Here is a 25,055-nt window from a genome sequence, read left to right as displayed (position 1 = left end):
CTTTTCTACATTAGGGATCTGAAGTTGTTTTGAATCCTTTGCTTTTATTGCTGAAATGAAAATTCTTATGCATAATCATGTTTGCATCTCAGGTTATTTTGGATAAATTCCTAGAAGTTAATTTATTAATTCAAATAGTAAGAACATTGTAAAGTTGTACAAAACAAATTGCCTTCCATAAAGATTATAAAATTTATACTTCCAACATTCTTTGAAAATGCCAATTCACTCCATATTCAAAAAAAGTAAATTTTCTTTTTTAAAAACCTGTCCATTTTAAATATCAAAAATACTATCTCAGTGCTTTAATTCATTTTTTAGTGAGACTGAACTCTTTTATACTCAGTATTTATAATTCTATCTTTTCAAGTTGTTGTCTTTTATCTATCTTGCCATTGCAGTGTTGTTTTTTTCCTATTCAACTACTATAACTCAATACAAAGGATCTAAATCTTGCTAATGACATCTATAAATTTTTATTTTATAAGTTGTCTAGCCAACCTTTCCCCTTGTGATTTTCCCGCAATTTTTATGCTTAGGAACTCCTTTCTCATTTCAACCTAACTATTGACATATTTTCTTTTAGTTCTTTTGTTTCATTTGATGTCTATATTTTTAAAACACTTGGAATTTATTTTTGGTATGGAATCAGGATGATGACTTAATATCTGGTAGCATAAGAGCCCATTAATCATTATTTACAAAATTTTCTGCCTCTTTTTCCAGATTAGCTATTGAAATCACTTGGGTAGTCCTCCCCCCACCAGAAAAAAAATCTCATTTAGGTTCTTACTGAAATTGCAATTAAATTATAAATAAAAAATAGGGAGAATACATAGAAGAATGTTGAATACTGGGGCTGTCAGGCAATTACCTCATACCTATTATAGAAATACTTCCAATATCTCATTTGTTTACCACTACATAAGCTTTTTGTGTCAGGTGGTAGTTTTTAGAAGTGTATTACAGATTTCACTGTCCATTTTTATTACTGATTTTTTTTTATAAGTATTTATTTTTGAGAGAGAGAGAACATGTGGGTATGCATGCAGAGTGGGCAGAGAGAGAGGGATCAGAGGTTCTGAAGCCAGCTCCCCACTTATAGCAGACAGCCCGACACAGGGCTTGAACTCATGAACTGTGAGATCATGACCTGAGCTGAAGTTGGATGCTCAACCAACTGAGCCACCCAGGTGCCCCTATTACTAAATCTTTAGCTAAATATTAATTTTGTATTTTGTCAAATACCTTTACAACCATTTTGGGATTACATGTGCCTTTATGCTTTATCCTCTAGATCTCATGTATAAACAGGTTTCTTAACAGTGATCCATTCTTTAATTCCTGTCATTAAGTCCAGCTCTTAGTAGTGTAGTATTTTTTAATATGTGGGTAATTTGGGGTTGCTTGTGCTTTAGTTAACATTTTTACATACTGATATATCTAGTCTGGAGCCTCTTTGAAGGTAATTTTTTAGATAATTATTAACATTTCAATGATCACCCATTTCAATTAGATGTTCAACTTCCGTATTTCACTTCCATTTTCCCTGAAAAACGTTCATTTGGAGATATTCAATCTCAATTTTTAAAATCTCATCTGCATTTACTGTTTATATGCCATTCAGGTTTTTTAATTTTGCACATTTATGGTTTTCATTTTTCTTTTTGTTAGGGGTCTTAAATGTTTGTCTCTGTTTCCTGTCTTCCTGTGTCAACCAAGAATTAATTATTTAACTTGCCACATCTTTATTTTACTTTAATTAATTTTCACTCACTTGCAGAATGAGTCTTGTCTTGTGCCATGCTATTAACTCAATTTGTAAAGTGTCTGTTGCCATTCATACTATGAACCTTGGGCAGGCTGCTATGAAAGGTCATGTCTTCTAATCGCCAATTTAATTAATTAGAAAAGTCACTATTAACTCACTATAATCTACTGGAATTTTTAGAACTAGTTTTTAAATTCTGTTAATGTTTCAAGAAAAAATCAGCTAACTAGGTGTTAGGAATCTGGTGTTAGGAAATTAGAAAACTACCTTCTCACATTTTTTCTAGAAGGCACTGCTCCAATGTTTCATTTTCAGCACTATATGAGCTAAACACTTCAGAATAAATTAAGTGTGCTATAGGGAAAAAACAAAAGGGAATGAAGAAACAAATTTAATGCTGGAAACTATAATGTTCAATAAAATGTAAATACAAACAATTTACCTTTATTGAAATTAGGAAAAAAATATACTTCAGAAGCCACATGTTTCTTTTTAGGAATGATAATCTGATTGTGGCAAAACTCAGTATTCATGCATTCTTCAGATTTGCCCAATTTTTCTTCTTTTTTTAAGTTTATTTATTTTGAGAGAGAGAGCATGCACAGGCAAGAGATGGGCAGAGAGAGAGGAAGAAAGAGAATCCCAAGCTGGCTCCACGCGGTCAGATCCTGATCTCACAAACCATGAGATCATGGCCTGAGCTGAAGAGCTGGATGCTTAACCAACTGAGCCACTTGGGCACCATGCCTAATTTTTCTTCCTTAGCCCATTAGATTTCCTGATATATTGTTACCATAATTTGGCTTTCATTTTCCTGTGTAATTTTTGTTTATTTTTCAGAAATGCTGATTAACTACCTCCATGGTGCTCTATGAAACTCACATAGACATTCCTATCAAAATACTTTTTTGAAATGCATTTTCAACATTATATATAGGTGAGGAGAAAAGGTTTCTCCTTTCTAGGCTTTTCTAACATTTCTAAAAATGTTAAATATCTTTAATTTGGACTCCTACAATTTACCAAACCCATAAATGACTCTACTAGTCAACAGGTGTTCTTATTCTTAGAAAACCTTCCACTTAATATAGGAAGCCTCTTCAACTTCTACTCTTCCCTCAGAAGTTTACATTTCCCTAGCCCCCCAAAAATGATTAATCCAATTAAAAAATGGGCAGAAGACATGAACAGATAACTTTTCCAAAGAAGATGTATAAATGACCAACGGACACATGAAAAAATGCTCAACATCACTCATCATCAGGGAAATACAAATCAAGACCACAATGAGATACCACCTCATACCTGTCAGAATGGCTAAAATTAACAGCACAAGAAACAACAGGTATTGGTAAGGATGCAGAGAAAGAGGAACCTTCCTGCACTGTTGGTGGGAATGCAAACTGGTGCAGCCACTCTGGAAAATAGTATGAAGGGTCCTCATAAAGTTAAAAATAGAACTACCCTATGATTCAGCAATTGTACTACTAGGTATTTACCCAAATACAAAAATACTAATTCAAAGGAATACATGTACCCTGATGTTTAGAGCAGCATTATCAACAGCAGCCAAATACGGAAACAGCTCGTGTCTGTCAATAAATGAATGAATAAAGAAGATATGGTATAAGTATACATATACTTATATACAAATATATATATACATGTAGACATATATATATATATACACACACACAATAAAATATCATTCCACCATAAAAAAGAATGAAATCTTGCCATTTGCAATAACATGGTTAAAGCTAGAGAGTATTATGCTAAGTGAAATAAGCCAGTCAGTGAAAGAAATACCATATGACTCCACATGAGTGAAATCAGAGTCTTCTAGAAGACTCTGGACTACTTATTGTCAAATATGTAACTACCATGATACAGGGAGACTTTAAAAGTAAGACAGAGAGCTGGGGGGGCTAGTAAACATCTTACCTGCTTTCCGTCCAGCGTGCAGAGCCTCTTGACCACTCCTGAATCTAGTTTAATGGCTTCGGTGATATCTGTCAAGACCTGTTCAAATGAATGAGCAGTCTTCTTATTTAGAAGGATCCTCACGGCTTTTCTAGGCTTCACTCCACTTCGAATCACGGTCACCAATTTCGGTTTGATGAAATCTTTACTTTCCTTCACTTCACTTTTCACCGAGGGGGGAGCAGCCAAGGCTCGGGATGTCCCACCCTTGATGTTCACAGACCAGTTCGGATTAATATTTTTGGTGTAATCAACTTTACGAAATGGTTCATTTGATGCACACACGTAACTCTCACCTAAAAAAGCAAAAACCAGTTTTATTAGCATCATTATCCTCACCACAGAAGCACTGTATCTTAAGAACAAATGGAGACCCATTAAGTGAACTCTGAAACCTAACAGGTTCGCTGGAAGGGGATTCACATCCTTTTCCTTTGGCATTCTGTCCACCCTTTCTCTCTATTTAAACATCTAGATTGGTTTTGAGAGAGAGAATAACACACATTACGAAGTGAAAAGCACAGGACAAATGAAACAAGAGAGACTTGGGCTTTATTCTGATCAAATATGTCACCCCGAATAACTCCTCTGCACTTTGGTTCTCAAGATCACTGTCTATAAATTCAAGTTGTTGAATCAAATGAATTCTAGAGTACTTTCTAACTCCAAAAGCTATTAACCATTTTAATTTTTTTTAAATCTCATTCTGGAAGAAATAATATATTCACACAAAGAAATAAAACTATTTTTCTCCTTCCAATTACAGATTTCAGTCTTAACTGAAGAATGATTACTCCATCCTCATATAGCTGTCTAAAATATATTTAGTCATAAGATCATTTACTCAATTAATGAAGTACTGCAAAAACGAAGGAAGAGTTTTGACAGCTCAAAGAAATATACTTCAGGCATTTTTCTTCTTAACTAAAGAATGTGAATTTAGAATAATTAGTTCAAATAGACAGGCTTTTCTATATTCACTTACATGGGAAAGGATATTAAGCATTTTAAAATGATGTGTTCCTTATTCATGCAGCCTTCTGCCTAATTCTTATTAAGTAAAATATAAAAACTATAATATTTGTTGATTAGCTTACCAAGTCAATGTTCATTAATTTTAAGTTCCAAAATTACAGGTTGAAAAATAATTTTTATAATTATATGTTGAAAACCGTAATTCATAATTATATGTTTAAAATCATAATTTTTCTTTCAGGAAACCCAGAAGTCACCCAATCCTTTTATCCTCACCTTTCTGGCATACAAGAGGACTACACTGTAAAATTTTCTCTAATATACCTTCTAACTCAAAAAGAATCCAGTATTTTTTCACATTTTCAGTGTAACAGTCTCACTCTTAATAATTATATGACATCAGTCTTAACGTTCATGCTTAAAACAAAAATAGTCAAAATAGTGAAAGGGAATTCCTGAGAAAAACCTACTAATATAAATATTTAACATCCTATTATTTAGGATGTTCTTAAAATCCTGATTAATGGAGAACTTGAAGACTCCCAAAGGCACACAAACAATTCAGGAACAGATCAGGCATATAAGAAGGGTCTAAAAAGAGGAGTAACATCTTTATCTAACGGTATAACCAGGCCACTGTCCAACTAGGAAACCAGCCACAGGCTTTAATGCTGCTTCCACACCAGTAGTCTGAAAGCCAGCCCAACCATCTCCATTCAGTTAGAGATTTTTCATCTCTGTAGGTTTATCTAAATCACTTTTCACAGTGTAATCATCTGGGGAAGTGGTATGTAATTTCAAATACACGCATAAATTTCATAAAATAGAACTATATATCACATGCATGTATTTATGAGCAAAAATACTTATGATTTTGCTTTAATTTTATAGAGAACACAAGTCTCACATTGAAAAGCTCTATTTTTACCAACAATAAAAACTTAATTGTATGTTCTGATTCAAAATATTAAGACAAAGAAAAGGAAATTTCAGCAAGAGACTGTTTTGTGTTTTTTTTTTTTTTAAGGGCAGGGAGAAGTCAGCTGGGGAAAAGCCTTTCCCAGTATAAATGAAAAAAACAATGGCAAAGAGAAACAAAACAAGAGCATGTTTAGTATGTCAGATTTCCTTGATCAACCTAGTCCCTGCACAGTTGATGTATCAACCAGGCAAACTGCCTTTGAAATTCGTCTGTATTTTGCCTCTTTACATAGGTTCAGGATGCCAGAATGAAAACAGGTAGAGGAAGTCTGTCTTTTAATTTGTGTATGTGTGGTTACACATACATTTTAATTCCCTCCTTCTCTCCCTTTTTTGCTTCATAATGTTTCAATTAAAAACTTGTAGGGGTACCTGAGTGGCTCAGTCAGTTAAGGGTCTGACTTCAGCTCAGGTCATGATCTCATGGTTTGTGAGTTTGAACTCCACATCAGACTCTGCACTGACAGCACAAAGCCTGCTTTGAATACTGTCTCCCTCTCTCTGCCTCGGTCTCTCTCTCAAAAATAAACATTAAAAAAAAAAAAAAAAACTTGTAGATCAGGGGCACCTGGGAGGCTCAGTCAGTCAAGTGTCTGACTCAAGCTCAGCTCAGATCTTGATCTTGAGGTTGTGAGTTCAGGCCCCACATTGGGCTCCACACTGGGCATAGAGCCTATTTAAAAAACAAAGACTTGTAGATCAGTTCTATAATATATAAAGTTTTAAACCAGCAAACGCCTGCTAGACAGAGCCTCATCCCTTCCTTGTACGCATGGCAGACAAATAACAGTCCACAGAGTGTTCTTCAGTTAGGCCTGGACTCTTCCTCATAATATGCAAGGAGTACCTACTATGCGCTAGCTCACATGCTAAATGCTGACATAATAAGATACCCACTTTGGCATTCTTGGTATACAATATTTCAGCAGCAAGGTTTAAGACAGGTAAACCTGTGTGTCTGTATACTGGGCACATAAAGCCCTATAGTACAAATGGCATACTTTGATAACAATAGCCACCAAGATACCTAGGCTAGCTTCCCTTGCTACGTCCCCACCCTGATTAAACAATCTCTGATTGTAATTTTTTCACTTCCATATTTGTCTATCAGGAGAGAATATGGTGACAAAAGAATTTAAGATTTTGGCTCCTTGGCCAGTTAGAGCTCTTGCTGTTAACCAAACAATAAATTATGATTCTGTTAGGTACTAAGCACCCACAAGATTGCTTAGAAGCAATCAGCCTCCCCTCAACCAGATTCATGCTACTGTAGAGATTCTGGTTTAAGATTTGTTACCTTCCTGCCAACTTGTCACTTCCCCCTACCTCCCCATCCTGGCAAGGAATATCACTTCCTGCCAAAAGTACTTAGTTAGAAACCTACACACCATTCTTCACTCTTCTGGTTTCCCTACATGTTACATTCTGACATCAAGTTCTGTCCTATTTTCTAAATATTTCTCAAAATGTCCACTCTCTGTGTCCTGACCACCACCTACTTTCTACTTGGATCAGTTCAAGAATCTTGTGTTTTCTGCTGACTCCCCAATAATGTAACTAATGGCAGTACATCTTATGCTATTGATACACCTGAAAAAGTATATCCTGAAGTAATGAGTTTTGATATACTGATAAAATACATATTCTGAAAAGATTTTTTAAAATTTGCCAATACATACTAAAACCACACTTACCCAAACAAGGAAAAGATAAGCATAAGAGTTAAACTAAGATATAAATGTGTATGTATACATATATCATATATGGATATATGAAAAATAAAGAAGTCCCTGAAGTCCACAACAGATCTGATATCAACAGCGATCTTGACATTATTATAAGCTGGTCTGATGCTCACAGACAGACCTATGTTCTTCCCTGGGATATAAGCTCACAGAATATATCAAAGTCACTCAGGCTATGGTAAAGTGACACAAAAACAAGGTCGCTGTGCAACCCACAAAATATGAGACATCCTCCTCTCAACTCAACGAATGACTGCCACTTCTTTACCAATTATAGCTTTTTACTCAATATACTCTGTGCTCCCTATAAGATTTAATGAATTGATAATAGAATTGAATAGAATAGAATGAATAATAGAATTGTCCTTCCTTCTAACAGCACCCAATACAGAGCAAGTCCCTGCTTCTGCAGATCCTCCCTGAGATTATCCGACCAAAGCCCAAATTCTATGATAGGTCTAACACCTTCTTACCAAGATGCCCCATGGTATACTCCAATGTCCATTCTCCTTACTGCAGTGAGTAATAAACTCAACTTGTTTGACTACAGGTATGTTCTTGGTGGACTCTGGTGGTTCTCTCGGAGAACTGAGATACACACACACACACACAAACACATGCGCGCGCGCGCGCTCTCTCTCTCTCTCTCTCTCTCTCTCTCTCTCAATTTCTTTCTCTCCCTCCTTCCAATAATAGTTCTGTGACCATAAGAGTTTGGGGGAAAATCATTTTGGAAACTATAATCACGTGAATACTACATACAAAGAAAATTTGCTTTATGTATAGAAAGAAGATGGATAGAAGCATAAGGTGGTTTATAAAACTTAACTGTTTTCAGGTACAAAGAGAAAGTCTTTGAATATCCTTTAATATCCTAAACTGACATTTGTTCAAAGTCACTTTACTTCATAGTTAGCAGGCTGATAAATTGTCTACAATTGTGTAATACAACCTGGGTATTAACCATTAACTTTCATCCTTACTCAACCCAAGATACAGCCTCTTTAAGAGGCAAGAGGATAGGGGCACCTGGGTGTCAGCTGGTTAAGCATTGGACTCTTCATTTCAGCTCAAGTTATGATCCCAGGATTGTGAGATTGAGCCCCACAGGGGGCTCCACACTGAACTGGAATTCTTTCACTCTCCTCTCTCCCCTTCTGCCCTTCTCCCCCCCCCCCCCCCCCCCCGCCTCGCTCTAAAAATAACATAAATCTTTAAAAAAAAAAAAAAAAGAGGCAAGAGGATATTACAAGCCAGGAACTCCCCAATTTCTTGTCTCTGAAAACTTTCATTGCCACAAACATATTTCAGACTGCGACAATTTTTCCCACCTTCTCTCCCTTTTCAGTAATAGGACAGCCACCTCCTATTCGATGTTGAGTCGTTCCACCAGGATTTAGATCTTTCTGTCTCCTCACGCTGCAGTTGCAGGGACATTGTTCTTCTCTTCTCCATTTAACTAGGCAGCCCTCTCTCCAGAATTAGATACAAATACCTCCCACCTTAAACACACACAAATCCTCCCTCTCTTCATTCCTCATCCCACTCTACCTAATGTGCTTCTGGCTTCCATTCACTGCTGAGTTAAAAAGCACTCCTCAAATGTTTTTTCACCCACTGTTTGTTCTTCAGCCACTGTGGCATTACTTTTTCTCCCTGCATTCCCCTGGCTGGAACACGCTGATCCCCAAACAGGTCTTTGCCAAATGCAAAGTACACCTTCCAAATCCACTTGGTATCTTCTGAGGGCACTGGACACTAGTCATGGTTCTCTTCTGGAAATCCTTTTTTCCTTAGCTTCCACAACCTGGTATCTTTTGGTTTACACCTCTTACTTCTTTGGTTACTCTTCCTTGGTCTGCTCTTCAGGATCCTCTTCTCCCACGCATCTACTTCATCCTCCTTAGACTGTCTGTGGGCAATTGCATTCACCTCCACAGCTTCAAACACCACCTATATCCTGAGGACATCTCCAGCCTACTCCTGCTAGATAATCTATGGATATTTCACATGCTACTGCCTAAAACTAACTCCACTCTCCATTATGGCCACTCTGACCTCAAACTCTCTTCCTGAATTCCCCAACTTACTGAATGAAATTACCATCTATATGGACACCTACCCAAAAATCAAGACTCCTGCCTCTCTTTTCCCTTTCCCACATTCAACAGAATTGGCAAAACTGTCGACCTTGGTCTAAGCATCTCTGGAATCTATCCTCTTTGACTCTGCCTCCTCTCATTTCTCCTTGGATTAGAGTAGTTAAGTTCTCTATGGGGCCTCATTCCATCTTCCACATAGTTGTCAAGGCAAATTTTTAAAAATGTAGATCTGATGTCATCTGCTTGCTTCACTGCCTTTGAAATAAAGACCAAACTCCTTAGTACATCACACACTTCCACCCTCATCTCCCACCACTTTCCCACAGGTTCCTAAGTCAGTGTCATAACAGTATATTTGCAACTTCCTTCCAAACCCATCATACCCTCTTATTTTCTTTGCTTCTTGTATGTCTGAAATAACCTTCCTCCTTCTCCCATCTTGCCTCTTTTTAACTGACCAGTCAAGATTAGACACTCTTGGCAAAGAGGTAAAGCAATAGGAACTATCATATATTGCTGGAAAGATTTTAAATTGGTTCAATTACCTAGGAAAAACACTATCTAATACTAGGTTTACAATATACACATCATATGACCCAGGAATCCACCCCAGAAAAATATCCCAGAAAAACTCATGCACATGGGCACTAGCATGTGTATGTGGAAATATCGCTCAACAGCCACAGATGAAAAATCAATCCACATGTCCAACAGGAGAATATGCAGATTGTGGTATGGTCATGTCTACCAATAATACAGTAATGAAAATGAACAAGAGCCATATTAACAACCTGGATGGATTTTACAAACAATGGTCAGAAAAAAGATGACAAAAGAATACACGTAGTAGGATTCAATTTCTCTCCAGTCCACAACAGACAAAACTAACTTGTATCAATTAGGGATGCCCTCTTTGGTGGTAGAAACATAGATAAAAGAGTCAGGCTACTGTTACCTTGGGAAGAATTTTAACTAGGAAGGGACACAGGGAGGGCTTCTCAGATTCTGGAAATATTCTGTTTCTTGAAATGGCTGGTAGTCACAAAGGTGTTCACTTCATAACAACTCACTGGGCTGTACATGTATATGAATTTTCCTGAGCTCAGAATGCATCCATTTCTCATAATTATCTATTCTTTCTTTCTCTCTTCCAATGGTTCTTAGTGGAGAATTTTTTTAATCAGGTGACTTTGTTGTATAAGTACAGATGCTCAGACCTCACCACTGTTCCAACTGAATCACTAGAATCACTGGAAGGTAGGACCAGAACAAGTAGGTAAGGGTTTTTAATTTCACAAGTGACTATGAAAACAACGTCTCATTACAAACAATTGCCTAGACTGGAAGCTCTTAAAAATACTATCTTTTTTATACTACCCACATCTAGCACAGTACCTGGTATATAACAGGCACTGAAAACATGTTTGTCAAAGTAATGATGGAAATGCAAACTCACACATCTCACAGTTTGGAGTTGCATTAGGTCTGGGTAAAACATATGCACAGTGTAGCTGTTTATACAGAATGACGCTGGGAGGCTCAGGGTCAGGTTCCTGAAAGACGTTGTACATGACTGGAGACATTCTTAGGTCACGTCAGTCCATTGAAAGGCAACCTAAGGCATATATATGAAGGCTGTCTAGTATCTACCAACATTCCTAATTCATTTCAGACCAAAGCATCAAGAATCCAGGGCACACACTTATTTTTAAAAATTCAAGAATAATTAACATACAGTGGTATACAAATTTCAAGTGTACAGGGCACTTTTTTAGTCTAATAAATGTAATGTGTCTTTCAATCAATGGAATATGCATGTGTGTGTGTATATATATGTTCATGGGTGTGTGTACACATGAATATTTTTAATGGCTAAGTCACAGTAATCTCTCAACACTTAAATGTCAATTTACTGTTAGAAATTACAAATACTTTGCAAACTTACAGTTGGAAATTCAACAACAGTATGTTTAATTTTTTTTAATGTTTATTTATTTTTGAGAGAGAGAGACAGAGTGTGAGCAGGGGCAGAGAGAAAGGGAGACACAGAATCTGAAGCCGGCTCCAGGCTCTGAGCTGTCAGCACAGAACCCAGTGTGGGGCTCGAACTCACAAACCATGAGATCATGACCTGAGCTGAAGTCAGATGCTTAACTTACTGAGCCACCCAGGCGCCCCTCAACAACAGTAGGTTTAGCTTACTTTTATATCACTTCCTGTAAAGTCTCTCATTCACTTCTGTGAAAATATTTAGATTAACTGCGTAATGCTACTAATTAGTTTGTAATTATAAACTATTTTGATATTCATGGCAGAAAATCAATTCTACAAAATTTGGACATTGAGAGTACACATACCTTGGAATGAAGCAAGCACTGAACTTTATGATACAAGTCTAAAGTGAAAGGGCTCTTCAAGCTTAGAAAAAAGCCCAGCTCCCCCTACACAGATTTAAATATGGTAACATAAAAATAGAAAGACAAAAGGAAAAGAAAGCTTGGCTGACTGACACTTTAGGTCTAATATCAGCAATAATCTTAGGAACCTTAATTCTTTGCTAACTTTCAAAACTGAGAAAAAAAAATTGCTCCAAAGGCATATAACCAAGGAAGATAAATCTGGGTATACTGCATCTACAAAATGGTTTGATGTCCTTCATCAAATACAGCCTTTGTGAGACTGTCCTGGGTGAATTAAAATGTGTGCATCTAGGGGCGCCTGGGTGGCTCAGTCGGTTGGGCGTCCGACTTCAGCTCAGGTCACGATCTCGCGGTTCGCGAGTTCGAGCCCCGCATCGGGCTCTGGGCTGATGGCTCAGAGCCTGGAGCCTGCTTCCGATTCTGTGTCTCCCTCTCTCTCTGCCCCTCCCCCGTTCATGCTGTGTTTCTCTCTGTCTCAAAAATAAATAAACGTTAAAATGTGTGCATCTAAAGCACATCAGACATGAGTTCCCACGCCCATCTGGTTAAGAAAAATACAGGCTGAGGAAAAGTAAGGTTGATTTATTATTCTGTTGTGGCAAACAACTTAGTCAGGTTTTTTCACCCTAACTGTACAGTGCCCAGAACTTACGGGGCTCAGCAGAGTTACACACAGTGCACTTCTCTGGCCTGGAAACCTATCCGACTCTGCACTCCTTTGCTGTGTCATGGCGGATTGCTGTTGCATTCGCAAAACAAATATAATGGCATTTCCTGCAGGGCAGGTTGGAGGACACAAAATGGGATATTCCATCTCTAAAACCAATGCTCTTTCAACACATCTGAAGGCATCTGGTTGAACCAAGCCGCATCCTAAAGTCACATCTAGCGGTACAGGCTGTGATACGTTCCACTGAGAAAGGGGTACAAAAGCTACTGTGAACATCTGCATATCTATGAGTAAGTATGCCCAGAAATCCATGCTTCAGCATTGAAATTTCGGAGAAGTTTCACTGAATACCAAAAAAATTAGGTAAAAGTAGAAGAAATAATCTTACCAAAAAAAAAAAAAAAAAAAACCAGCCTACTCACTAACCAAAAAGCTTTAACACTTTTCTCTAGTCTCCTGGTAGGATGGAACCTACAGATCACATTCACTACCTTTCTGTGCCTTACACCTAGGACAAGCATGTTCCGCGATCTACAAGAGTTCACTATGACAATTTTTTTTTAAATATGAAATTTATTGTCAAATTGGTTTCCATACAACACCCAGTGCTCATCCCAAAAGGTGCCCTCCTCAATACCCATCACCCACCCTCCCCTCCCTCCCACCCCCCATCAACCCTCAGTTTGTTCTCAGTTTTTAAGAGTCTCTTATGCTTTGGCTCTCTCCCTCTCTAACCTGTTCACTATGACAATTTTAATTCTGTGTTTATTCTGACAAAATTTTAAATGTTTTTATCATTCTATTCTGGAATATGTGAACAACTGCTTCTGAATAAAGTACAGTCAGACCACTCTGTCCACAGTTTTAACTCTTTTGACACCAAGTGGTATAACTATGCTGGGAGCTCATGAGGAAAAAGAGAAGTGGACTTTACATAAAAGATGTGTTTGAAGCAAGTTAAGGCCAGAAGACATAACTGTACTCTGCAGGAATGGAGGCTTGCTAACAGTGCAAGACTGACTCATTACATGGCATTTTGAAATACAGCACACTGAACTCAGCTTTCAGTGCCACGGTCACATTTGGGAACAATTTAGCTTGAACAAATAGTATCTATCTGCAGCTTCATATTTCTATTTTACATTTTTATCGATTATACAGTTCTGTTGGTATTTACGTTATCAAATTGTTTAGGTTGTATTGGTGTATAAGACCTATGGTACAAGTATACCTACCTTTCTATGTATTTAAGTGATGATGTAATTAAAGTAATTAAGGCAATACTGGACTTCTACAAGTTAGCTGTTACATTTTCACATTGTTTTGCATTTTTAAGTGGCCCAAATATTGTAAAAGTTTAAGAAACATACAATGGTTTTCTTTTTTAAAGTTTATTTTGAAAGAGAGCAGGGGGAGGGGCAGAGAAAGAGGGGGACAGAGATCATCCCAAGCAGGCTCCATGCTATCAGCCCGACATGGGGCTCGATCCCACGAAACGTGAGGTCATGACCTGACCTAAAATCAAGAGTCAGATGCTTAACCCACTGAGCCACCCAGGTGCCCTGAGAAATACTATAATTTTAAGGATGCTGAGAAAGAGAGAAAACGTCAAACCACAATGTGCCCAGCTAATACTTCTAAAGCAACTGGGGCATAATGGATCAAGGGTCAGTCCTTCAACTGGCTCACCATCTGAGCAGAGATAAAACTTTCCTTGACAGAGTTTCCCCAACTTCTGGAGAGCTTTGCTTATCACCTTCCTCCTTCATCCCTTAAATCTCACTGTGAGTCTAAGAGGGAGACTTGGCCCCAGTTTTAAGCAAGTGATTGATAGTAACGATGGCTCACAAAGATACAATGCAAGTGATGAAAAACTCAGAAGCCAGATGTTTGCCCCCAAAATAGGTGATGTCTGCAGGACAGAAAGGAAGGTAAATAGTAAAGTATGACCACTGTCTCAAGATGTCTGAAGAACTGCCATGTAAAAGTAGGATAAGTCGTATGTAGCTCCAAAGGGTGTCTCTAGAATACAGCAGGCAAGTTATAAGGGCATAAAATTTGGTTTAAGATGTTAAGGACCACTACCATTTACCAAAGAGCCACTGAATGCTAGGACTCTGCTAAGTGTTTTATATACATCATAGGGTTCACGTGGAGCCTTTCAACTATTGACCTTGATCACTAAACTAGTACGAGATGAGTTCACAGGCTATTTCTCAAGTTCTTTCCTCACAGAGGCTTGATGAACATGAATGTAAATACTAAAATTCCATAACTCCTTTTTTCTTTCCTTGATTCTCTGCCAATGAGGCAAAATACCATTAAGTAAAAAGACCAATATAATGGACAAAGGTACTGGGAAGAAAGCAACAATCATTACCTTTAAGAAATAATTATATTGTTATTATTCAAACTTAAAGTAATCTTTTTTATTTTAGAGAGCGAGAGAGAGCCCAGGGGAGAGGGGCAGAAGGAGACAGAATCTTAAGCAGGCTCCATGCTCAGCCCAGAGCCTGATGTGGGGCTCACCATCAACTGCAAGATCATGACCTGGTCCCAAATCAAGAGTCAGACACTTAACCGACTAAGCCACCTGGGTGCTGCAAAACTTAAAGTAATCTTAAGTCTGTAAAATATACACAGTGAAGACAGAGATAAATCAGTGAAGATATGTTAAAACTTTTATTGAGAGTATAATTTAATCAACATGTAAACAGCAGATAACGTAGCAGGTCATAATTGTAGATTATTTTAGTCACTTTGAGATGCTTGCAAAGGTTATAGTGTAATCAAAATTACTTAAGTTGATCTCAGAAGTCAATTTTTCCTATTCTTTCAGTCTCTAAAGTAGAGCTTCTGACAAATTACAGTATGCCTACTCTACTGCTTTATTCTACTTCTACAAATCTAGCCAACTGTCCGGCTGGCTGTGGTAACTAAGAAAGGTTTCAAAAACACCTATATCCACCTATTCCCACCTACTAAAAGCTCTTATATATAGCACAAGAGTTAAATAAATCATCAAATATCTTGTGCCCAAAGGTATTTGTTGCATGGGATAAAGAAATGAATAAAATAACTGTGGTCCCAGTCCTCAATAGGTTTGTAATTTTCCCTTTCCTGAGAATGTTTTGTGGAGAAGAGCCTCCAGCAGGTTATTAGGGTTCTAAGAACTCCTTCTAAACATGACCAACATTTTTGTTTTGTTTTTTAAGATTTTATTTTTTAAGTAATCTCTACACCCAACATGGAACTCAAACTCACCACCTCAAGACAACGCTCTACCAACTGAACCAGCCAAGTGCCCCTAAACCTGGCCACCTTTTAAAAAGTGACATAGAGCCAGATAGAGCCAAGATCATTTCTCTTTCCCACTCCCTAAAGGATTTCCCAAGATCACTGAACTTTAAAGGGGAAAGGGCCTTAGCAATTACCTAACATGTCTTTCATTTTACTGGGGTCAAGCAAGGCAACTATGCAGAACTATGCACAGATCTTACTTTGCAGGTATGTAGCATAGTGCATTTTATTCAGGACCCATACATGAAACATCCTAAATTGTCTTTACACCTACAGTGACTAATGAACTACTGTGATCTTCATTTTCTAAACATAAGTGATTAACATGTTTGGAGTTCTAGACTGCTCATACGCTGCGATCTATGTAAACCTGGGGGGTTGGAATAGACCCCATTTCCTCACAGGTGGTAGTTCAGAATACAGTTCAAAAGCGAAGGACAAAGACTTTGAGCTTCAGCCCCACCTTTTACTCATGGCGTGAGAGGGCAATTTCTTTATCCTCTCTGAGCCTCCCCATCTGTAAAATGGAAAGACAGTGCAGCATATTTCACAAGATATCATAAAAGTTAAATGAGACGAAACATGTAAAGGACTTCACACAATGACTGTAAATAAAACATCTCACATGTACATCAAATGATAAATGGATAAAGACATATACACATTTATATATAGATACATACACATAGATATATACACACACAATGGAATATTGTTCCTGAATATTATTCATTCATAAAAAAGAATGAACTCTGGGGGGCCTAGGTGGCTCAGCCGGTTGAGCGTCTGACTTCGGCTCAGGTCATGATCTCAGGCTCAGGTCATGATCTCATGGTTCGTGAGTTCGAGTCTCGTGTTGGGCTCTGTGCTGACGGCTCAGAGCCTGGAGCCTGCTTTGGATTCTGTGTCTCCCTCTCTCTCTGCTCCTCCCCCGCTCATGCCTGAGGGTTCTATCTCTTTCTCTCAAAAATAAATAAAAAACATTAAATAAAAAAGTTCAGAAAAAAAAAAAGGAATGAAATCTTGCCATTTGCAATGACATGGATGGAGCTAGAGAGTATTATGGTAAATGAAATAAGTCAGAGAAAGACAAACACCATATGATTTCACTCATATGTGGAATTTAAAAAACAAAACAGATGAACACAGCAGAGGGGGGAAAGCAGCAAACCAGAAAACAGACTCTTAACTATAAAGAAAAAACTGCGCTTTGCTAGAGGGGAGGTGGGCAGTGGGATAGGTTAAATGGGTGATGGGTATTAAGGAGGGCACTTGTGATGAGCACTGGGTTTTACATGTAAGTGATAAAATCACTAAGTTCTACCCCTGAATCAAATATTATACTGTATGTTAACTAAATGGAATTTTTTAAAATTTATTTATTCTGAGAGATAGAAAGAGAGAGAGAAAATGTGAGTGGGGGAGGGCAGAGAAAGAGAGAGGGAGAGAGAATCCCAAGTAGGCTCAGCACAGAGCCTGACAGGGGGCTCGAATCCACGAACTGTGAGATCATGACCTGAGCCAAAGTCAGACACTGAACCGACTGAGCCACCCCGGTGCCCCAACTAACTGGAATTTAAATAAAAACTTGAAAAAGGAATGAATGAATGAATGAATGAAATAAAATATCTCACGTGTTTATGGTGAGATGGTGTTAATGTAAGAATCCTGAATCCTCAGAGTAGTGGTTTTTACTACTAGTAGTAAAAACCACTACTAGTAGTGGTTTATCAATAGAAGAAATAAAAAACAGAAGTGGTGGGAGTATAGGCAGGTGGAAATGAGGGGGAAGAGATCCAGACAGGCAGTAGAGACCCACAGCAACTCCTTTAGCCTTCCCAGCAGTGAAGAAAGCAGTCTGACAACCACTGCCCAAGGGAATCTAGTTTATTTTATATCACAAGATCATAAACTATTTCCATAGCTGAAAACCTTATGAAATATTGATATTTTCTTTTAACTACTCAAGTATCACTGTGTCATACTTGAATTCATATGTTGTCTCCTAAATATTCCATTTCTTCCCCTCAACCTTAATAATTCTTTATTCTTCAAATGAAAACTTCTCTTCCCATTACTTCTGGAAAGAGCTTATTAGGTGGCTATATTATAGCATATCCAAATTTCCCTATTTTAGGAAATGAGAGGAAGAAAATAATCAGATTTGTAGAAGCAGGTATTCTGGAAAAGTCACTTTCTCCACAATGATGAGTGAGCACAGAATCTTTAATGTATCTAAACATAATCCAATTTTTCAAAGTATGTATTTTTTCACAAATATAGAGGAACAACTCAATTCATACAAAACTTCCCTTGACAACCAAGGGACTTAGAGGTACAATCACTTTCTGGCCTACTTATTCAATGAATTTATTGTGTGTGCAAGAGATCTGACCTCACCATGCTCCCAACCTGATACACCACTAATTACAAAGATCAGTGTTACAATAATAGTGCTAAGGAAAAATGCTGTGAGGTAAGAAAAGGGAAGAGTTCTAAGCTTCACCTCAGACTTTAACTCCAACATCTTTTTCTCAGGAAAGATGTTTTCATCATCCTGCCCCCACCTCATTTCTACTTCATTTACAGCATATGAGCTGGGACCAACTTTGTGTGTGTGTGTGTGTGTGTACGTTCATTATCTCTCTTCCTCTATGAGCATCTTGAGGAAAGAGACTGTACCCTGGAACAGCACCTGGAACAACAACAAATATACTCTCGATCAACAACTATCTGAGACCAATATCCCTAAGGTCTAGAAAGAGACTTCATAGAGAAGCAGTATTTGAAATGAGTCTTGAAGAACCTAGGAGTCTGCCAGAGAAGGCTTGCACACCTAAAATTCAATGTTAAACTGCCACATCTGATCATCATAAATGCCTTAGTGTACTACTTTTGACTTCTATGTGCAAATATCTTATAACTCACAGAGTTTATGTTTCTTTCCTCACCATAACAAGTTTTGAAGAACTCGATTTCTATTATTACTATAAAAAATCTATCTTTGGTCGAGGGGAACCCTTACCCTATAATCTAGGTTCTTATTGAGACTCATTTTTACTTACAAACTCTCTCAGTAACTGTATTTTGGTTTAACACCTTCAAAGAGGTTGACCTAACCAAACAGATTCAATAAAGTAGGCTTACTAGGAGAACCTCAGGAACATCAAGTGCTTGATCACTTTAGAACCTTATTTTTCTTAAATTCAAAAGAATTCAACCTAATTTTCAAGTTCATTTAATGGAAGAATGGAAGTATCACTTACCAAAACAATCAAAATTCTCTCACAAAAAAAAATTCAATGTTTGTTGTTACTGAGGAGTAAAAGATCAAAACAACATAAAACAACATTTTACTTTGGAATGAGAGAGGCAGAGACAGGTGGCTATTAATATTTTTGACTCCTGGCAAATACTTCATCAGACCCTTATACCCACTACTTGCTTGGTAGTAGGACATCTGCAGCCTTAGTAATTTCCTAGAAGACAGGTTCTGGGTAGGGAAAGGCAGCCCAGGGCATCATACACTCAGTAATCACTCAGAAAGGGGAAGGGTATATACTTTCAGTCTAGAAAGGATATTCTTTAGATAATCTGCCAACCTTTCATGCAATAGGAAAGGACCCTAATGCCCAGAGAACAGAGGTGATTTTTCCTTAAATCCAGTCACTAGAACCCAGGGATCCTGACTCAATCAGGCATTGTTTCTACTATCCATGAATCTACTATCCCTCTCTCTTTAGGACATCAAAACTTCACAAATATAGCCAAAATGTTCAGAAGGGGAAAACAGTCATGAAACAAAAACTAAGACTAGAGGAGTGCTTGGCTGGCTCAGTCAGAGGAACATATGACTCTTGATCTATAGGTCATGAGTTCGAGCCCCAGGTTGGCTGTAGAGATTACTTAAATAAACTTAAACACCTAAGATTAGGAATTCTGACTCTTAGCCACAGACATGAGAACTTAAGAACAAGTCATCTGAACATCCTCAGTTGTCTACCATAGATGCTGTAAGTTTGGCTGGATCATGGCTTCAGACAACTGAAACAGATTTTCCCAGTGCTGACTGTTATGACTCACAGTCCTCCTCTGAGAGAATGTGCCCATCTAGTTTCAAAGACTAAACGTAGTACAGGGATGCACAGCACCAACTCAGTGAAATTAATCCAGCAAGGGGAAGTAAACCAAAAGGCTGAAGATGCCTGCTGGTTTAGCATAGTACAGGAGGAGTGCCAGCCAACACCTGAACACTGTTTTCAGTCTCCAGAGACATTCAAGGTCAAAGGCAGAAGAAAAAATCTGGGCCATGCAAATTTCTTTTGTCATCTGAGTTCAACAGGATTGGGGCTCTAAATGAGTGTTCATGCCCAGCTGTCTTGAATCATCACTTTCTATTCTCCACTAAAAGCGTTTTAGAAAAACATTCTAGAAAAGCAGTATCTCCTTGAAACTGGCTCAGGTCATGATCTCATGGTTTCTGGGATTAAGCCCAGCATGGGGTTCTGCACTGATAGCATGGAGACTTCTTGGGATTCCCACTCTCCACCCCTCCCCCCCCCACCCTCCCCCCCCCCCCTTCTCAAAATAAATAAACGTTAAAAAAGAAAACAAATGAACCAGGGGCACTTGTGTGGTTCAGTCAGTTGAGTGTCTCTTGATTTCAGCTCAGGTGATGATCCCAGAGTCATGGGATCAAGTCCCAAGTAGGGCTGTGCGTTGAGCATGGAGCCTGCTTGGGATTCTCCCCCTCCCTCCCTCCCTCTCCCCCCCACCCCCTCCCGCCACTCTCCCCTACCTGCACTCAAAACAGGGAGAGGGAGGGGTACTTGGGTGGCTCACTCAGTCCAACCTTGATTTTAGCTCAGGTCTTGATTTTGGGGTCATGAGTTCAAGCCCCATTTTGGGCTCCTCACTGGGTTCTGCACTGGGCCTGAAGCCTACTTAAAAATAAATAAATAAATAAAATGGCCAAGGGTGCCTGGATGATTCAGCTGGAAAAGCATAGGACCCTCAATCTCAGAATAAGTTCAAGCCCCATGTTGGGTGTAGATATTACTAAAATAATAATACAATTTAAAAATAGTTTTTTAAAAATGATCTAAAATAGTCAATTTTGACTATATGGGCAACACTATACAGTCTGTGCTCATTTTTACTGATGCAAATAGTAATTTTGCAGATAGCTGGTTAGTTCTTCCTCATGATAAATCTGAACATCTGAGCACACAATTTTAACTAAAAATTTAAACTATTTAAATTCACAAATGACTGATATTAAGCATTTATTTTTTTTCTTGCAAACAGCCTTGAAACAGGGTATTCCACTCATTTTGTTGGAAATTCAAGACCTAGACAAAGATCCATTGTGAGAGAGAATGTCACTATGACAAAAGAAGGGCACAAATTTTCTTCTTTTGCAGTAATTTTATTATATTAAATACTGCTTGAAACAAGTAGGCAATTGGCTAGACCAGGGAAACGCTTCCGTTGTGCAAATTATTTATGTTAATCATTATTTATCCTACGGTAGTAAAATTTGGACTCTACACATTCTTATGGTTCCCCATCCTCCAAATATCAATGAGTACATAATCAGAAGTAAACTTGTCAACTTTCAACTTACAGCTGAAACTATACAGTTTCAGTGGACCATGCAACACCTGGGCAATGACAAACTCAGGGTAAAATATGTGCTTTCATTAACTCATATGCATAATGGTCATCTTGACCACCCCCCCGCCATGATGATATTTATCTTTGGAATACACTAATTTCATGTAGCAAATACACTGTTAAAATTACTTGAGAGTATATTAAAATTTTTGTCCTTCCTCAGACACTATGCACGGTATCCCAAGGGAAGGTGAGAAATGGGTACTTAAGCAATAGGCATTGCCTTCATTTTTCCACAGGGCTGCTAATCTGGCTTGGGTCAGTCAGAAAATGTTACTCAGTTTTGAAATATCTAGGCAAATGCTGCCTTTAAGTATTTCACATGATAAATCAATAAAGCTCTTTTAACAATGTATCACTTTATTTAAACTCCTCTGGCTGTCATCACCTCCTCAGGAGTACTTTAAAACCAAAACGCACAAATGACCAAGTGAATGTGTGAAGTCAAGAATACACACACACAGGCTGAAGAGACAACTTAATTTGGGCAGGGTCCTCATCTAGCCAAGACAGGGAAAACCTCTGGTAACAATGACGAAGTAGAGAAACTCAACCACTTTCACTACTCCTCAGTATGGCTACATCAATTTATTAGCGGTGAACTGGCGACGAAAGGGCATTATATGCAGGCACTGTGTAACAGGCATGTTGCTCAAGTTTCCTAATGTGTAAGATGGTCAAACTGTCTTCAAACCATAACATAAGAACACGATGAGATAATATAAGAAAAATAGTTGGCTCAAAGTTCAGTTTCCTTTCTGTGCTAAGCCAATATTGTTATCACTACATGGAATGTACCATCTGCATTAAGAAAAATGCATGAGAGGGGCGCCTGGGTGGCTCAGTGGGTTAAGCATCTGACTCTTGATTTCAGCTCAGGTCATGATCTCACAGGTTGTGGGATCAAGCCCCGAGTCGGACTCCAAGCTGACAGTGCAGAGCCTGCTTGGGATTCTCTCTCTCACTCTCTCTGCCCCTCCCCCATCCAAGAATAAGTTTTTTGTTTTTTGCTTTTTTTGTTAAGATGCATGAGAGCAGACAGTATGCAAACATGCAGTCTGCATACACTTGAGTTCTGTCATCTTTATAGGTACTGTTTAGATCTGGAAAGAAGTTCTTAACTACTAGTGATGCCTTTTCCCCTTGAAAGGAAAGAATACATTATTGCAAGAATTCAAGGATGACACAACATACAGCCAAGCAGTCCCTCTGAGTGAAGCATGGTTAACATCCTAGGATTACTAATTCATAATAGGCCCCAACTGCTGACTCCAACAGACTCTATCATCTTAACTAGTTACTTTCAGGAGGGGAGGAGGCAGGAGAGACTGACCTTGATTCACCTCATTACCAGCCAAATGTAGAAAACCCTGTAGCACAGTGGTTTTCAATCTTGTCTGTACATTGCAACCACCTGGGGAGCTTTTAAAACTCCAACTGCCCAGATCACACCCCAAACATCTGAATATCTGGGGGCAGGGTACAGCCATTCATAATTTTTTAAAGTCCCTAGTGATCCAAGATGCTCCCAAGGTTGAGAGCCACTGTCTAGGATCATGCCTTCTGACCTTAAATTACACGCTGAAAGCCAAACTAGGAAAGTCAGCCTAGAGCGTTTCACAACCACAACTTCTGAGTAGAGCAGGTACAACAGGGTCCCAAACGCTGGATCACAGGTGCCTGCACCGAGGTCCACACAGAGGGCCAAACAGAAAGCTTATCATCAAAGCTTATCATCATCAGATCCTCAGCTGAGAGCCACCTTTTGAAACAATTTGCACTAAAAACAAAAACTCCAAGTTCACCAATATTAAGAGATGGCACGAAAGGCCACTGAGATTTTTTTTTTCCTTTTTTAAAGACAAATCTCCGGGAAAGGACACTGTATATGGGAGCGCGCCCCACACACAAAATCTATAAAAAAGCAGGCAGAAACGTACAATTCCCATGGCGGCCTAGAAAACACCCCGTAAACTCCCCTCTGCGCAGCGCAAGCGGGCGCGCGCCGGCCCATGGCCACTGCACCTGCTGTCGCGCTGGGCCGCACCTGCCGCGCGGGGCCCTCTTCTCCTACCTTCCAGCAGCTCGTCCAGGCTGGAGATCTTCCGACTGCCATCGATGGTATAGATGGTGCGGACGCCCTGGGGCAGGTTCACGTTGTCCGACAGGGAGCGGGTGAGCTCGATGAGCAGGGCATCGAAGGACCGGAAGCGGTCACTGGAGATGGCAAACACCAGGCCCTTGAAGTAGCGGTCCCCATTCCGGTAGAAGCGTGCCTTCTTGGCCTTCTTCTCCGAGCTCAGAGCCTGCAGGGTCCGCGTGCGGTAGAAGCTGCAGTGGGCACTGTGCGCCGGGCTGGGAATGAGCCCGTTCCCCTTGGGGCCCGAACTGCTGCTGCCTCCCGAGGAGCTGGGCGCCCCTCTCCGCGACCCTGGTCGCGGCCTTTTGTCCCGTTCCTCAAAGTGCTCCAGCTCAATACTCCTGGTGCTGGCCATCGCGGCTGCTCCAAGGGCTCCCCACAAAAAACGTCCCAGCCACAACCTCTCTGTAGCCTAACGTCAATGCGAGAATCAAGTACAGGGACGTCTGACCGTGAGGGGCCTCACGGCGCCGGGACACCTGGCTCTGGCATCCCGCCCTCTCCTCGCAGGTGGGGGCCTCTGAGCAGCCGAGGCGCCGACCGGCCCGCGCCCCCACTAAAAGTGGCCACAGCGTCGAGCTGCCCAGCTCATTGTCCAGAGCGGCTCGCTGGATCCCTCCCGCCTACCCGGGAGCCTCACGCCCCCCCCCCCCCAACCCCGGTTGCCTTCTCCACCAAGCCACGCCTCACAACTCCCGCCTGGGAGCCGGCCAGGAGCCGCAAAGTTGGACCGCTCCAGGCTCGCCCCGGGCCCGCGGGCGCACACAAAGCTCGGGCGCCCGCCGCGGCTCGCGTCCGCCGGCAGCTCCCGGGAGGCTGAGGGGAAGGAAGAGGAGGGGGAGGAGCTGGGAGCGTGGGAGAGGCGCCGCGGGCCCGCAGGGGCGTAGCGCCCGGCCTCGGCCCGCCCACGCGCCCAGCCAGAGGCCGGGGATGCGGCGCCGCCGCCTCGCTCCTCCGCAGGCCCTGCCCTGGGGCGGCGCGCGCGGACTCAGGCTGGGAAGGCAGTGCGGGGCCCCTTCCTCCCCCAGAGCCCGGCCCTAGCGGGAAATAATGCAGCCCGCCTCCCTCTCTGCCGGCCGGCCCAGTCCACCCGCGAGCATCCGCACCCCGACTCCGCGGGGTTGGGAGGGGGCGTTCCTGCCCCCAAAGGGCTGCCAAAACCCGGGAGGGAAGTGGATGCGCCAGGAGAAGGGGGACGCACGGGTCGGCGTGGAGGCTCTGCGGCGCGAGAGGAGCGGCTCCTCCCGGGTCCTAGGCAGCCCCGCCCGCCTGACAGCTACAAACCCGCGCAG

At 40.3% G+C, this 25,055-nt stretch overlaps 1 protein-coding gene across 1 annotated transcript in view; it reads right to left on the bottom strand.

Annotated features, from left to right (window-relative positions):
- DCLK2 (doublecortin like kinase 2) overlaps positions 1–24,589 on the bottom strand; it is a 153,692-nt gene extending 129,103 nt beyond the window's left edge. The window contains exons 1-2 of the mRNA XM_049632272.1: positions 23,698–24,589; positions 3,716–4,050 (exon numbers count right to left, since the gene is read on the bottom strand). Coding sequence (XP_049488229.1) covers positions 3,716–4,050; positions 23,698–24,118 — 756 coding nt within the window. The 5' untranslated portion in view covers positions 24,119–24,589. The remainder of the gene's footprint in view (positions 1–3,715; positions 4,051–23,697) is intronic.
- Positions 24,590–25,055: the final 466 nt, after the last annotated feature.

Source organism: Panthera uncia, chromosome B1, assembly GCF_023721935.1.
Source record: "Panthera uncia isolate 11264 chromosome B1, Puncia_PCG_1.0, whole genome shotgun sequence".
Lineage (NCBI taxonomy): Eukaryota > Metazoa > Chordata > Mammalia > Carnivora > Felidae > Panthera > Panthera uncia.
This window is presented reverse-complemented; position numbering and strand designations above follow the sequence as displayed.